This window comes from Meles meles, chromosome 8 (genome assembly GCF_922984935.1).
Source record: "Meles meles chromosome 8, mMelMel3.1 paternal haplotype, whole genome shotgun sequence".
Classification (NCBI taxonomy): domain Eukaryota; kingdom Metazoa; phylum Chordata; class Mammalia; order Carnivora; family Mustelidae; genus Meles; species Meles meles.
In genome coordinates this window covers 58,113,246-58,129,845 of record NC_060073.1, presented here as the reverse complement: position 1 = coordinate 58,129,845, position 16,600 = coordinate 58,113,246, and the positions used below count along the sequence as shown (strand labels likewise).

The 16,600-nt window shown below is 37.7% G+C and overlaps 1 protein-coding gene and 1 pseudogene across 1 annotated transcript; both read left to right on the top strand.

Annotated features, from left to right (window-relative positions):
- Positions 1-363: 363 nt before the first annotated feature.
- LOC123948757 lies at positions 364-1,273 on the top strand (annotated as a pseudogene).
- A 10,343-nt stretch (positions 1,274-11,616) lies between these two features.
- Positions 11,617-12,546, top strand: LOC123948756 (olfactory receptor 51L1-like). Its single transcript, XM_046015915.1, has one exon. The coding sequence runs from the start codon at positions 11,617-11,619 to the stop codon at positions 12,544-12,546; it is 930 nt and encodes a 309-aa protein (XP_045871871.1).
- Positions 12,547-16,600: the final 4,054 nt, after the last annotated feature.

Genomic DNA, 16,600 nt, shown 5'->3' with positions numbered 1-16,600 from the left:
ACCTAGTATTACACTATATGTTAACTAACTAGAATTTAAACAAAAACTTGATAAATTTAAAAAAAGGGAGGGGATTGATGACTGGTTATTAAAACACTACCAAAAAAATGAATTCAGACCTGTATCTGAATGCAAAATACAGACCCAGTTTCTTTATAGGGAAAATATGGCCAGCAGTAATTTTTCTAAGCTAGGATATCTGAAAATTCTAGTTGAAAGTGGCATATATTTTTCACTGTATGGCAGCCACATAAATGCTTTGTTCTGTCAAAAGAGCTGAAAGAAGCTCTTCAAAAACTGCTATTTTTCTGTGATATATTCAGATCCTCATATTTTACTAACTCAGCATCTATCTCTCTCATTGTAGAGCCCTCTAAATGTATCATGTCCATTATCAACATATCATATGTTGAAATCACCACCTTCTTCCTGGTTGGGATGCCAGGGCTGGAATATGCACACATCTGGATCTCTATCCCCATCTGAAGCATGTATCTTTTTGCTATTTTGGGAAACTGCACCATCCTTCTTGTTATCATGACAGAGCCCTCCTTGCATGAGCCCATGTACTACTTCCTTTCCATGTTGGCCATGTCTGACATGGGCTTGTCCTTCTCTTCTCTACTCACCATGGGGAGGATCTTTTTATTTGATGCTCCTAAAATTTCTTCCAGTACTTGCATTGCCCAGGAATTCTTCACCCATGGATTCATAGTAGTTGAGTCCTCAGTGCTCCTGATCATGTCATTTGAACACTTCCTAGCCACTCACAGCCCTCTGAGATACAGATACATCCTGACTCCTGTCAGAGTTGCCAAAATAGGAATGGCATTATTTTTCAGGCATTTCCTTCTGGTTCTTCCCTTACCCTTCTGAGAAGTTTGTAGAAAAAGCCAATTATCTCATTCCTACTGTCTCCACCAGGATGTCATGTAGTTGGCCTTCTCTGAAGCCAAATTGATGTCTTTATGGTTTTTTTGGAGTACTCTGCCTTATGGTAGACTTTATGCTCATTACTGTGTCTTACATTCTGATCCTCAAGACTGTTCTGGTAATTGCATCCCCAAAGGAGCAACTCAAGGCCCTCAGTACTTATGTTTCACACATCTGTGCAGTGATCATCTTCTATCTGCCCATTGTCAACCTGGCCATTGTCCTTCACTTTGTCAGACATGTCTCACCTTTCTTCAATGTAATTAAATCATTACAAGAAATGCAGTTCTTGATAATCATCTCTAAAAATAATGATGATGCAGATTTTCAAGGACAGTAGATATTACATTTTTGTATAAAAATTGATAAATAGGGGTGCCTGGGTGGCTCAGTGGATTAAGCCGCTGCCTTCTGCTCAGGTCATGATCTCAGGGTCCTGGGATCGAGCCCCTCATTGGGCTCTCTGCTCCACAGGGAGCCTGCTTCCTCCTCTCTCTCTGCCTGCCTCTCTGCCTACTTGTGATCTCTCTGTGTCAAATAAATAAATAAAATCTTTAAAAACAAATTGATAAATAGAAATTTTTCTGAGGAAAGTACCTCGACTCACAGTAGTCATGAGAAACAATATATACAATGTAACAAGCAAATATCAAAACTACACCAAGAACATCAATTAAAGAGATTCAGTGAGTCTTGAATAGGACCTAGACATCTGCATTTTTATAAAACCCCATAGTGAACTCTTTCTGTATCTCTATTTAAAACCCCTTGATCTTGAAGATGCTCAATGACAATTAAAATTTCAAAATGTTCTCAACTTGTAGAAGAAAAACCCTGTAACTTTCAGGAAGTAAATCTAGTGGAGGAGGCAGGCACAGAAAGGCTTAGTTACATAATCTGAAACTGCTCTATTATTCACCTGGTGCTCTGGGATCATGGGTGGGGCAACCATAATTGTACCAGAAGGAGCAGAGGAAGCTTCAGAGTGTTCTCCACAAATGACTAATTCTGACGCTTTCATGGTCTCTGGTCCCTTCTGAAGGTTCACCTGTGGGGAATTTTCTTTTTCTTCTGAGTACATCCTGTTAAGCTGGACTCTCCAGAGGTTTCTGGGCCACTGGGAAAACATCAAAGAGGGCTATATTGTGTGGGTCAGCATATATCAGTGTGTTTATACATCAGCACAACTCTAGTAACTGTGTGCCCCCCCTCCCCCCTTATTGTGACATGTGGTACAAGGATATGCCTACCCACTTGCTGGTAAGTTTCCTGATAGTCACAGGTGTCAGTCCCTTTTGATCAACTCAAGCAAGCCAGGTCTGTATTATGAGTTCGTGTGTTTCCCCAGTGCTTAGCATGAATGCCAGCAGTCCAACTTTCTAAAAAGTGCAATACATGTGAACACATAGGTGGAAATTCACGATCCTGCCAGCCATGGGAATCAACTTGTTGATAGGTGCAGATCACAGCAAGAAACTCCAAGAAAAGAACATTGACCTAGATATTGAGTGATGTGGTTTGCTGTTGTCATAGTTGTCCCCTTATGTGATAATATAAGTTGTTTCTGGGTGTGGGTATGTGTGTCTACTGAGCTTCAGGTAGGCATCAGAGAAAAAATGGTGGCCGCTATCAGTCTTTCTCCACAGCCTGTCCTAACCCTGCATGCTTCTGGTTAGATTTAAATCCTTGCTTTACATTTCCCTCTCGATAAACAAGAAAGCAACCTTATGATTCTAACAAAAATGGTTTCTATGAGTTCATCGCTTTTAAATAATCTTTTAAGGATTTTTTTTTGCATAAATTTTATTTAATTTGAAGACACAGCCCTGCAAGATGAGGTTATGAGTTTTCATTCATTCAGTGTTTGTCAGTACATATCAAAATGTTATCGCTGACATGGGATCTATGCAGCCAGAGAGAGGAGGCCAAGCAGTACCATCACCAGTGGGACCCCACTGTGACCTGAGTTACAGTTAATCCTTGACCAAGAATTTGAGGATTGATTTGGGTTCACTAGGTAGGAAGGATTAAAGCAAAACAAAACAACAAAACATCATTTCCAAGCTGTAGGAATTATAGATGTTGCTCAAATTTTGTAACATTAAAATTATCATATTCTGCCTTAAGTTCACCTAACTCAAAGAAAAGAATCTACACTATCATTTGGAAATATGTATCCTCTAAACAAGTGACTGCTTCCCATTGTTCACTGCAATCCTGCATTTCAGATCATTTTGTGAAGCAAGAGTATGCAGCATGAAGCTCTAAACACATATTTAGAGACTAATAAGCCCAGCTGGTAGAACAAAAGACTTAAGTGGAAGAGTGAGGTGGGAAAGAGGCTGGAAATGTGTGTAGCCAAACTATGGAGAGGGCAAGGTCAGACAAGGAATTGGACATTGGAACGTACTTCTGAGTTTTCTTAAGAGAAGACGGACTGATCAAATTAATGATAGAGGAAGGCAACTCTGACAACTGGCCAAAGGCAATTGTAACAATTGTGTACATATATTGCCCCCCTCCCCTTTGACAGTTTTTATTTTAAAAATCTAGTTAGTGAGCATACAGTGTACTATTAGTTTCAGGTGTACAATTTAGTGATCTGGCAATTCTATATGCCCCCAGAGCTCATCACAGTGAGTACCCTCCTTAGTCCCCATCACCTGTTTCAACCATTACCCACCTCCCCTCTGGTGACCATCAGTTTGTTCTCTAGTGTAAAGAGTTTGTTTTCTGGTTTGTCTCTCTCTCTCTCTCTTTTCCCCCTATGCTTCTTTGTTTTCTTAAATTTCACATGTGAGTGAAAACATATGGTATTTCTATTTCTGTGGCTGACTTATTCTGCATAGCTTAATACTCTCTAGTTCCATCCACATTGTAGTAAGTGGCAAGATTTCATTCTTTCTTATGATTGAGTGTGTATATATATATGTGTGTGTGTGTGTATATATATATATATATATATATATATATATATATGATAAAAGAAGATGTGGGATATATAAATCCCACATCTCCTTTTTTCAATCATCAATTTGACATTACTGGTGAGTGTCTTCCAAGTTTCATGTAATAAATATTCAATAAACTTCTTATAAGTTTAAAATGTTTTCTTTATTGTTAATTACATCTAGAAATTACCCTGTATCCTCTCCCAAGAGTCCTATTATTCCCTGTTTTATTTCAAAGTTTTGTTGCTGTGGATTCAGTTATCATTAAACTATAGTAGGCAATCTAAAGGGACAAACTAAACTGAGCAATAACTTCAGCCCAGGGGAAGCAACTCAGGAGCTCAAGAAATGTATTACAGAAGTAGTAGCTCAGAAACATACCAGGATTACATCACAGTTTATCAATTGTGAGTCTACAAGCAAGAAAAAGATGTACAAGAGAGGGAATGATACATACAGAAAGTTAGGTGCAGGAAGAGAAACATGGAGAAAGGAATTGTGAAAGTCTATGTGTAGGAAAGAATGGCAACAATAGAAAAGCTCAGCACCTGTTACACACAGAAAGCATCCGTAAGCCTCTTCCGCAATCCTCTTGCAACATGTATGAGGGAAAGTGAAGGCAAGAAAAAGAACAAAGCAGTGTAAAGTGACATTGCTAGGTGCCTCTTGGTGTACAAATATAAATTCTTTAATGACTGTGTATTGTTGTGAATGCAAACAGTTTAATTTTATATTTATCCTTTAACAATTTGGAATATAGATAGTTTGTTTATAAAGTGAATACTTCTCTTTAATATAATTGCTTTTCTGTTGTGAGAAGAAAACAATAGCCAGACACTGGTTATGGTAAAATATACATCTCTAAATATGTTCCTTATGTTTTCCACTTGTAAACTAACATTGACTGTCTTGAGATTGATTATTCCTTCAAGAATACAGGCCTGATAGCAAGCTAATGTTTGGAGCACAGAATTTGTGCCAGTGATTATTCTTATTTGTTTTGTTTTTGTCCTACATTTCTTCAGCCTCTTTGTGACAAAGATTGATTGTCCAACACATGTTGAATGAGAACCAAATGTATCACAAGATTGAGAGACAATGAGATAAATATAAAATATCCTCTGCTCTCAAAGAAAGCAGTGAGGTTGGAGGAAGAGATGCCGAACAAATGAACCATAATTAGTAGAATAACCATGCAAGTTTCTTGAAGAGGTTATAGACCAAACCATCACTGGAAGGCAGGGGAGAGTTTTAAAGGTTTTGTAAAATGATGCCTGTCTTAGGATATAAGCAAATACAGACATGAAAAAAAAAAAAAGTATACTGTAGAGCACTGGAACATTTGCCAAAGCAAGAGATCTAAAATAACATTATATTCTGAAAATTAAAAATACAATAGCCAGGGAGCCTGGGTGGCTCAGTGGGTTAAGCCACTGCCTTCGGCTCGGGTTGTGATCTCAGGGTCCTAGGATCGAATCCCGCATCGGGCTCTCTGCTCAGCAGGGAGCCTGCTTCCCTCTCTCTCTCTCTGCTTGCCTCTCTATCTACTTGTGATCTCTCTCTGTCAAATAAATAAATAAAATCTTAAAAAAAAATACAATGGCCAGAACATAAAGAGTTTAGCTGGCCATGAAGAGAGAGAAGGTTGGCAATGAACTTCACTCTCTGACCAGGAATACATTAAGAACACATTAAGATTACTATCATAGGTGATTAGCCCCCTATTGTCTCTATTTTTTTATTCAGTACATAGGAAAAAAATGCACATTACTTTCCTAAAAGAGTTCAGTGATTTGTAGAAAGCAAACTTCCTTTTGATCTAATACTATTACCCCTTTACCATATCAGAAAAGGTATTCCACAGTGCTATGACATTTAAATTCCCAATTGTGGCCTCATTTGTTTTATTTCTTAAATTCCACATATGAGTGGAATCATATAGTATCAGTGTTTCTCCAACTTATTTTACTTAGCATAGTACTCTTTACTTCCACCATGTCATTGAGAATGGCAAGACTTCATTCTTTTTTTATATCTGAGATATATCTATTAGATATATATAGGGATACACACACACACACACACACACACACACACACATATCCCTTCTTCTTTACCCATTCACCTGTTGATGGAAAGTTGGGCCGTTTCCATAATTTGGCTATTGTAAATAATGCTACTATAAACAATAGGGTGCATATATCCCTTGGAATTAGTACTTTTGTATCATTTGAGTAAATACCTAATAGTACAATTGCTGGACTATAGGGTAGTTCTATTTTTAACTTTTTGAGGAACTTCCGTACTGTTTTCCGGAGTGGCTGCACCAGTTTGCAGTCCCACCAACATCTGTTGTTTCCTGTGTTGTTGATTTTCGCCATCCTGACTGGTGTGAGGTGATATCCCATTGTGGTTTTTTTTTTTATTTTTTATTTTTTAATTTTTTTATTTTCAGCGTAACAGTATTCATTGTTTTTGCACCACATCTAGTGCTCCATGCAATAACGTGCCCTCCCTATTACCCACCACCTGGTTCCCCAACCTCCCACCCCCCACCCCTTCAAAACCCTCAGGTTCTTTTTCAGAGTCCATAGTCTTTCATGGTTCCTCTCCCCTTCCAGTTTCCCTCACCTCCCTTCTCCTCTCCATCTCCCCATGTCCTCCATGTTATTTGTTATGCTCCACAAATAAGTGAAACCATATGATACTTGACTCTCTCTGCTTGACTTATTTCACTCAGCATAATCTCTTCCAGTCCCATCCATGTTGCTATAAAAGTTGGGTATTCATCCTTTCTGATGGAGGCATAATACTCCATTGTGTATATGGACCACATCTTACATTGTGGTTTTTGATTTGTATGTCCCTAATGATGGGTGATGTTGAGCAAGAAAACTCAGTGGTAGCGTCTTTCATGAGTAGAGTGTTGATTTCTACCTCAAGGGAGGTAGAGAGACATACGGAAGCAGAACAACACATAGAAAGACACTAAAACAGAAGGAAGATAGAAAAGGGCATGATTAAGGGACAAAGCTATGAGAGAACGTCATGGGAAAACAATGGGTATACCCAAAACACTGAAATCTGGGGGAAAGAGGAAAGGACTCCAAAGAGATGGAAGCAGACAGGAGTAGAAAGAGATGGGTAAAGTAGTGAAAATATAGTGGAGGCTCAACAGGAGAGATAAAAGAACAAAGACTGTGAAATATAAGTCAGGGTATCAAATTAGTAAATACATATACATATACAAAGGAGTTATATACAGGAGATATGGGTATAGAAAAAGGAGATGAAAACCAGAAGAAGGGGAGATAGAAAAGGTCAGAAAGACTTTGATCCCCTTGGAGAGAACCTGCTTTTGTAAAATCTTATACTTAACAGGAACACTGACCTTAACTCTTCCTTTACTCTTGTCTGCTAGCAAGACATACCTGACACCCCTTGTCTGTCCACACTGGAGAGAGAGCATACCGGACTGATGAAGAGCACAGAGTCTGGAGCCCTATTAGCTCCAGCTTCACTATATCCTATTTCTATGACTTTGGGCAAAATAATTTATTGCTGCATGCTTCAATTTCCTTATATGTTAAGTGAGTATAATAATTTCCTTGTATGGTTGACAAATAACTATTTGCAAGGTGACAACGCAGTACCTGGAAAGTTCTTTGTAAGCTTCAGAAGAAAAAATAAGGAAGGAAGGGGTGTTTTTGATCATAAGGAGGGAATTTGGAGCACATTATACTTTGCAACAATATTAAAAACATTAGCTCAGCTCTTCATTGTCCTTTCTCAATCCTGGGGTTTCTGGCCTTGAGAATCACCAGATTGGGATTACAGATGGAGGGAGGAATTTAAAGAGGATCCTTCAACCTTACTAAAAAATATGGTAAGGTTTTGTTTCAGGTCATAGGTGATATATCATTGCTTATTATATTGCACAGAAACCCCAGGATTGAGGAAGTGAGTATCAGAAAGATGGAACCAGAAATCAGTTGAGGGACACACTACAGAGACAAGGAGATGTAAAGAGACTCAAATAGTCACTTAGAAGAGTCACAGAAACAGAGTCAGAGAGACAAGGACAGAGAGCTTAATTAAGAAAGAGAACATGATGGGGACTGATGGACATGGCCCAAGAGTAGTGAGAAAGGATGGTGCTAGAGGTAGGGACTTCTGGTAGGTATTCCTACCTGAGGTAGGTAGTAGGTATTCCTAGAATCCAGCATGGGAGAAGACAGACTACTTAATGGAACTTATGTACATGTTTCATTCTCCATCTCCTTCAGGAGTGAGTGAAACATGAGTTCAAAACGTAGCCCAAAAAGTCATAAAGAGACTCCTCATAGTGAGTAGAAATAACTGCTCTTTCTCTGAAGACAAAGAATTAACTTAGATTTTCTGGGATGCATGAGAGAGGTGCATAGATTAAGTAATAGGGCAAGGTAGACAGGACAAGATTTTACTGGTGAAGAAGGAGAAAAGAATGTTGAAAGTTGATATCATCAGACCCTAAGAAGTAGAGAACTGTTGTTTGGCGATTATGAAAGAAAACCCTCTGGGTGAGGGTGGGGGGGTGTTTGTATTTGTTTAGGATAGACCATGGGAGATTAATGAACAGCTCCCTCTGTGATACAAGGTCCCGGGAGGAGATTTCAGATTACACTGGTGAGTAGAACATCCAGAAGATTCAACAACATGTCAGTCCCTTAGGGGACAGGATGAGAACCTATGGATCAGGAGTTGCTGGACTTGGGAACTCGAGAAATGTATTTATACTTTTTCCTGGAGGCCCTGGTTCCATGTTCCTTCTGAACCTTTCAGTTGTTATGTGGGACAAGGCACACCTTAGAAAAGAAGGATGTTAAACTTGAACCGTCATGTTCCAAACCCTGCATTAAATATTCAGTTTTCTCTACCTGGAAAGAAATCCACATACATCAGTCTAGGCAGCTGAAATTTAAAAGAAAACTCAAACTCTTTGCAGGGAAGTTCTCACCCTGGTCTGGACGAATAGCAGGGACAGATTTTTTTTCTTTTTTTTTTAAATATCTTTTTTATTTATTTGACAGAGATCACAAGCAGGCAGAGAAGGGGGCGGGGGAAGCAGGCTCCCCGCTGAGCAGAGAGCCAGACGCAGGACTTGATCCCAGGACCCTGAGACCACGACTGGAGCCTAAGGCAGAGGCTTAAACCACTGAGCCACCCAAGTGCCCCCCAGGGACAGATTTTTAAAAGTTGGAGATTTAGGCATTGTTGAGAAGGAGAAGGGTAAGATCCCGGTATTTTCTGCAGCATTTTGAAGAAGAGATAATTTGAGAAATGATAATGAAGTTTAGAATTTAGTAATTATAAACATCTAATAATACTGTTCTTTATACTATATTCTTCCTTACACACACATACACACACATATAGCATCTTGACGATGAAAAGAAAGTTTATAGATCAAGCCAAAAAAAAAAACCATCAAAGAAGATACTATTCAATACTTATTAATTGCTGGAAAACAGAATGCTTTTCCATGTTTGCAAGCAACAGATAAACAAAAGAAAAGATTAGTTTAATTTACTGCCTACAATTGATTTCTGAAGCATAATGGCCAGAGTAAGAAAATTGTAAAAAACTATTAAAGTGGGTTAACTGTTTTGGTTAAACCATTAATTTTTTGTTATTTATTTAACAAATATAATTGACGTATAAAAAGCTTAAGAAGACAATTAATAGAAGAATGAAAATAAATAATCATTTATGTGAAAGAATGATCTAACTGGTAAACAAATGAGAATAGCTTTTTTTTTTTTGAGGGAAAAGGAGCTTAGAAATAACATTTATTAATAGCCAGAGACAATTTCTTACATCATTTAGACATGAGCTGATGGTAGAAAGACTCATGAATTTCTGGCTATTCTGCTTACTGGCTGTATAACCTTGGACAAATTACGAGACACCTCTGTGTTTTAGTTACTCTGTTTTTATATGGTAACTAAATAAGATTTTATACACACACACACACACACACACACACACACACACACATACATACTTGACAGAAGGACCAGTGTCATATTATTCAGGAAATGATAGTTTAATTTAAATATTATTTTAAAATTTGTGTAGGGCAATGTATATCAGTATGTATTATATATCTGTATATATTGTTATATATTTTGATTCAGTATACCCCTTTTTGAAAATCCATTCTGAGGAAAACCTTAAGATATAAAAAATTGATTTACATGGAGGCGCCTGGGTGGCTCAGTGGGTTAAGCCTCTGCCTTCAGCTCAGTTCATGATATCAGGGTCCTGGGATGGAGCCCTGTACTAGGCTCTCTGCTCAGCAGGGAGCCTGCTTCCCCCATGCCCTGCCTGCCTATCCGCCTACTTGTGATCTCTGTCAAATAAGTAAATAAAATCTTTAAAAAAATTGATTTACATGAAGATATTCATATAATGGTAGGTGTGAAAATAGTGGCCTAGAAAATTAGTAAAAATATAGAGATACCACATTATATAAAATGAAAAAAGAATATAATAATATTTATACAGTGAGATCAACAACTACATAGACAAATAAACATACATTGGTAGATAATACAGAAGTCAAAATAATGAACATAAAGCAGCATATCCTCTCTGATTATCTATTTTGACTGGGTAAAGTCTTGGAATATCAAATAATTTATATTTTGTATACACCAATTCAAATTTATCTAAGAGTAATAAAAAATTCACTTGGGGACTGGTATATATTTGTCTAAGTCAGTTGGATCATAAACAGAAAAGGGTAACAAAATATCATTACTCACTATTGAGAAAGATAAAGTTGAAAGACAAAAGTTCTGACTTAAAATTTAATCAAACAATTATTAATATTAAATAAAAGCCAAGTACATAAGAAGGTCTATTGTTGTGTGCTTTGGAACCACATATGCAGGACTATTCAGGTTCCTGGAAAAATAAATAAAAGAATTTGAAATTGGAATTCATTTGATATGTAAATAAAAGAACTAATTAATTAAATCATTTGATTTAACTGAGATGTGTTCATATGCATGAACAACTATTTTTAAACTGCAAAACAGTATGAAGTAAAGAACGGTAAATAAAACAAAATGTTATGTATAGTTAGCAATGAGATTAAGGATATAAGGCTACCCCTGAAGAATGAAAATAAGATTGAGAATTGATCTACAGGCCAATTTGAATAAGATCAATGCAGCATCCTTATTTTCACTTAAATTTTGTTGTATTAATGTACACAATTTAGCTAGAGGCTTACATTTATCTATTTTGCATGCACATTAAATTTTTCAAGGCTGTGACGTATACCTGATAGCATCCTAGCAAAGATCACGGGTCCCTGTATACAGTTGCGACCAGACTGCATATTTTATAAGCTGTTCCTGACCTGATGATTCAGCTGCTTGGGATGTCTGTCTTCCTACTTGTATTTTTTTTTTATTTTTTTTATTTTTTATTTTTGTGTGTTAGTTTTTATTTTACTTTTCTCTTCATTAAAAAAATTATTATTATTATTATTAATTTAAAGACAAGGCCCTTTGGAGATTAGCCTCTCCACAAATCCACAAATAAAGGCCTACTTGTATTTTTATAAATCATTTGAATACTAATGATTGATTTTACATGAATATAGTAGAATTTGCTCACCATTCTGAATAGCCTGTGACTTTCTCAGCATCTGTCACACCCAAAGGGCTTCTGAAGTGCCACCATGGTGGTCTGGAATAACAGTGGTATTATGGAACCCACCTTTCTCTTAGGGGGTTTCCATGGGCTCGAGTCTGTTCATGCTTGGCTCCCATTCCATTTTGTCTTGTATACCTTTCTAGGCAACATCACCATCCTCTCTGTTATCTGGAATGAGTCTTCACTCCACCAGCCCATGTATTATCTGCTGTCCATCTTGGCAATAACTGACCTGGGCATGTCCATGTCTACACTCCCCACGATATTGGCCGTGTTATGGTGGGAAGCCCAGGAAATCAAAGTAGGAGCCTGTTTCACTCAGCTCTTCTTCATCCACACCTTCACATTCCTGGAATCTTCAGTGCTGCTGGCCATGGCCTTTGACCGATTCATGGCTATATGTCGTCCACTGCACTACTCAAGCATCCTCACCAATGATGTGATTGGTAAGACTGGCTTGGGCTGCTTGCTACAAAGTGCAGGAGTCATGATGCCCACCCCCATATTATTAAGGTGCTATCATTATTGCCACGCTAATGTCTTCAGCCACCCCTTTTGCCTGCATCAGGATATTTTGAAATTATCCTGCTCTGATGCCAGTGTCAATAACATCTATGGGTTCTGTGTGGTCATTATCACACTGGGCACAGACTCAGTCCTCATCCTCCTCTCCTACATCCTAATTCTCCATGCTGTACTGGGCATTGCGTCTCGTGAAGAGCGACTAAAGTCACTCAACACTTGTTTTTCCCATGTATGTGTGGTGCTTATCTTCTTTGTACCTCTAATAGGTGTATGCATGGTCCATCGCTTTGGGAAACACCTGCCTTCCATAGTCCACATTCTCATGGTGGACATTTACCTGCTTCTTCCACCAGTACTTAATCCCATCATCTATAGTGTCAGGACCAAGCAGGTTGGTCTTCAATTTTCCACATGTTTAGGCAAAGCCTGAGTCTAGAAAACCAATGGCATTGGTCTGGAGGAAATTTTCTCCATCAGATTCTTAATGGTGCAACCTTCTAGATAGGTGGTTTTAGAGAATTCCCTAAATCTCTTTCATTTCTAGGTTTCTTGTTTGTAAATTTGAAATTTTATCATTGCTCTGATGATGGCTCTGCATTATGTGAACATCATGTGAATAATCATTATGAGGATTTTAATATAACAAAGTAATCTTTTTAATGACTTATTGTATTGTTTTCAAAAACAGTAATGCAGTTGAGATCTCTTAATAATTCAAAGACCCAAATAAGATTATCTTTGGCAGTCTGTGATGCACACACAAGAGCCCAGTGCCAGAATGTTGTGGAAAGATTTGTTTCAAGAAAGTAGGCTTGTCCTGTAGTGGTCCTGAAATTTGAAGACCTTGCCAAATCCTGTCTTTTCTCTGTCAAATATCATCTCTATAACTGACTTCTTTACCTTTTCCTTTTCCACTTAACTGCACATCCTCTTCATTTACTCTCTTGTATAGCTATTAGAAATCATAATCACCTGCGGTGTTGAGATAAGCACTGAGGTCATGATTGCTCACCCAAAGTCAATATATAGTAAGTGAGACAAATGAAGCAGGAGTGCATTCACCGCACTGAGATCAAGAGGATGTCACTAAATCTGGAATGTAAATGGTTTTGGAGAGCTTCACCCATACAATCAGGTTATAACTTGGGCAAAAACAATTAAGCAATCAAACATTAAATACGAGACAGACAATTCTTTTCTGTTGATTGCCGTGATGGAGTAGCAGGGATCAGATTTATTCCCTCACCTTCAACAACTAAATAACAGTCAGAAAGTTTATAAAATAACAGTTCTAAAAATTGGATAAAAGGGAAGCAAAGGAAATGATCTCTAAGAGAAGGGAAAGATAACATGAGCCCAAAGACTGACCTGATCTTTCTTACTTACTGGAAATTTATCAAGTCACAGAGAGGGTCAAAGAACCAAAACAGAGTCTGATGTTCTCCCTGAATAATAAGGTAGAACACCAGACAAGGAGACGTGTGCAGAGACAAACACATGACCTCAGGACATTCCTCAGAAGCCTTCAGTTGTGTACTGGTCAGTGTATGTCTGTGAAGGTCAAGGAAAGAACCACCAGAAAGGAGCAGAGAGAGCTAAGACCTGAGACCAGTCATATCTCAGGTCTTATATATGACTGAAAGGAGTTCCTATGTTTACAGGCAGTGTGGAGAAACCTTGTAATAAACAGAATATTTGGCTGTATACTTGGAAGGGTGTTACCCTTAGTAATGACCCCATTATCTCACCCAGTTACCATACAGGTTACCATAGACCAAAAGCCATATTTGGTCTTTCTTAACAAAGCCTGAAGAAAAGCCTTGAAGGGGTTAAAGCCGTTTACATGTAACTTTATGACACACAGGAATAAAGGTAAAATATATATTTAGAGAAGTACGAAACAATGAGTGCAATTTATTTTGTGTCTTTTCTTTTGGAAACCAACAGCCTGGAAAGAGCATACATTATGCCTCCTGGTATATTTTATAGGAATAGATGGCATGTTCTAGTCTTATAAAGGCCTGTTCTCAGACCATGATGGGGGTAGTAGGCCCACCTAATTCAATGGATCTGTGTCAGGAATTTCACTGTAGAACACATCTGAACAAGATTCTCAACTGACAGCTTGTCAATAATAAAGTTGAAGCTCTTTGTCTTCATTTGTCTGACATTTAAAAAAAAATCCCTCCATTTGATTCAGAACTCAGGGCTCAGATAGGACAAGAGGTTTTTAAATCCTAGAGTGCTTCTTAAATAGCCACACATATTTTTATAAAAATCAGTACAAGTATAGGAAAAAAAATTTAACAAAATATCTCATAATATTAGGAAAGAGGGAAATCATGACTAAAATATGAAAAGAAGAAAAATATACATAAAAGATCAATCTAGAAAACCATTTGTCAACAAAGAATAGTTATAAAGAAAAAGAAAAAAAGGGAGATTTTAAATCAAAAATAATTTCCAACTTTTTAAATTTTTATTTTTTAAAAAAATATTTGTTTATTTATTTCCAGAGAGAGAGACAAAGAGAGAGGGAACACAGTAGAGGTGGTGGGAGAGGGAGAAGCAGGCTGCCTGCAGAGCAGGGAGCCTGATGCGGGGCTAGATCCCAGAATTCTGGGATCATGATCTGAGCCGAAGGCTGACGCTTAAGAACTGAGCCACCCAGGCAGCCCTAATTTCCAACTTTTAATGTCACAGATCCGTACATTAGAAAGGCCCAATTCACTTAATAAATGAGGATGAATCTTCAGAAATTTAAGAAGATGATACTAATATATTTCAAAGAAGAAAGAAAAATCAAAAGAGGTTACCTGTAAGAAATAGGAATTATAGTGGTATCAGAATCCTTGATTTCCATATGAGGATAGAGGATAAATGCAATCATGAGTATAAAGTCATCCTCAACCAATATAACTGTATTAGTTCACTAGGGTTGTGGCAACAAAGTGCCACAGGCTGGGTGGCTTAAGACAGACATTTCTTGTCTCCCGGTCCCAGAGGCTGGAAGTCTGAGAGGGAGAGATTGGCAGTGCTGCTTCCTCCTCAGAACTGTGAGAAAGTGTCTGTTCCAGGCCTCAGGCCTAGATTACGGAGTGCCTTCCTGATGTCCATGTGTTTTCTCACAGAGCTTTTTTGTCTTTTTTTTTTTTTTTTAATATTTTTATTTATTTATTTAACAGAAAGATATGCAACGAGAGAAGGAACATAAGCAGGGGGAGTGGGAGAAGGAGACCCAAGCCTCCCAATGAGCACGGAGCCGGATGTGAGGCTCCATCCCAGAACCCTGGGATCATGACCAGAGCTGAAGACAGACACTTAAGGACTGAGCCACCCAGATACCCAAGCTTTTTTGTCTTAATAAGAATGCCAGTCATATTGAATTAGGGACCCTCCCTACTCTAGTATGACCTAATTTTGGCTTAAATTACTGGGTCTATAATGACCCTATTCCTGAGTAAGGTCACATTCTAAAGTACTGGGTATTAGGACTTCAACACATAAATTTATGGCAGGGAGGGACACAGTTTAACCAGTAATGACTAAACCCACAATATCAATCATAGTTGAGGGCAAAGTAATATTTCAGGCATACAGAGATGCTGAAACTCTATCTCCCCTTCGTTCTCTCTTTGAAATTTAATATAAAGATGTGTTCCAGAAAAAGGGGATATAAAAATGAAAAAAAAAAAAAGGGGGCTCCCAAACAGGAGAGTAGGATAGGCATTTATGTGGAAGCTCTGGGCACATGTAAAACAACCAATTCAGACTGGAGCTACAGAATTGAGGCCACTGGGATCCCTCCCAGGGATCTTTCAGGAAAAAAAAAATGATAATTAAATCTGTATCTATTCAGATATTTTACATTTTAAGTTTCTGAAAAGATAATCTCAACTGTCTTAGTCATTAAAAAGAATTTATTGTTTTTTACAACAATAAAGATACTGGTCTGGTTTTATATAACAGTTATTTGAAGAAATAAACTGTGTCAGTGGGGACCAAGTTTGTTTTAAAATTTGCTGTTGAGATTCTGTGTCTCATCTTGATCCTAAAATTAGCTGCCTTTATGGATCCAAGATATCTCTTAGCATCTCTCAAGATTTGATGTGTCCTACCTCACACTCAAGAAGGAAGAAAATGTACCATAAAGCAAATGTCTTAAAATTGATTTTATGTGTAAAGACCTTATTGGATCCAAGAGAATATTTCGTTGTATATGTGCAGGCAAACAAAAGCTGTAAATTTTCAGGAAATAGCTTGAATGTTTGTAGAGAATGATGGAGAAGATTGGCATGGTCAAATGAAAGAAAGATATTACTTCTCATGCTTTGTAGTCGTGTTTTATTTCATAAGTCTAAATGCTATTTTAGGAAGGTTCCCAGAAACTTCAGTTGGGTGATAAAGGGATATAATTTCCTCAATCCAAAAGATCACATTCTAATAAAATCTACATGATACATGCACAATTGACTCTAATATTT

Coding starts and splice junctions, on each gene's coding strand:
- LOC123948756 (XM_046015915.1), top strand. CDS start 11,617: ATGGTGGTCTGGAATAACAGTGGTATTATGGAACCCACCTTTCTCTTA.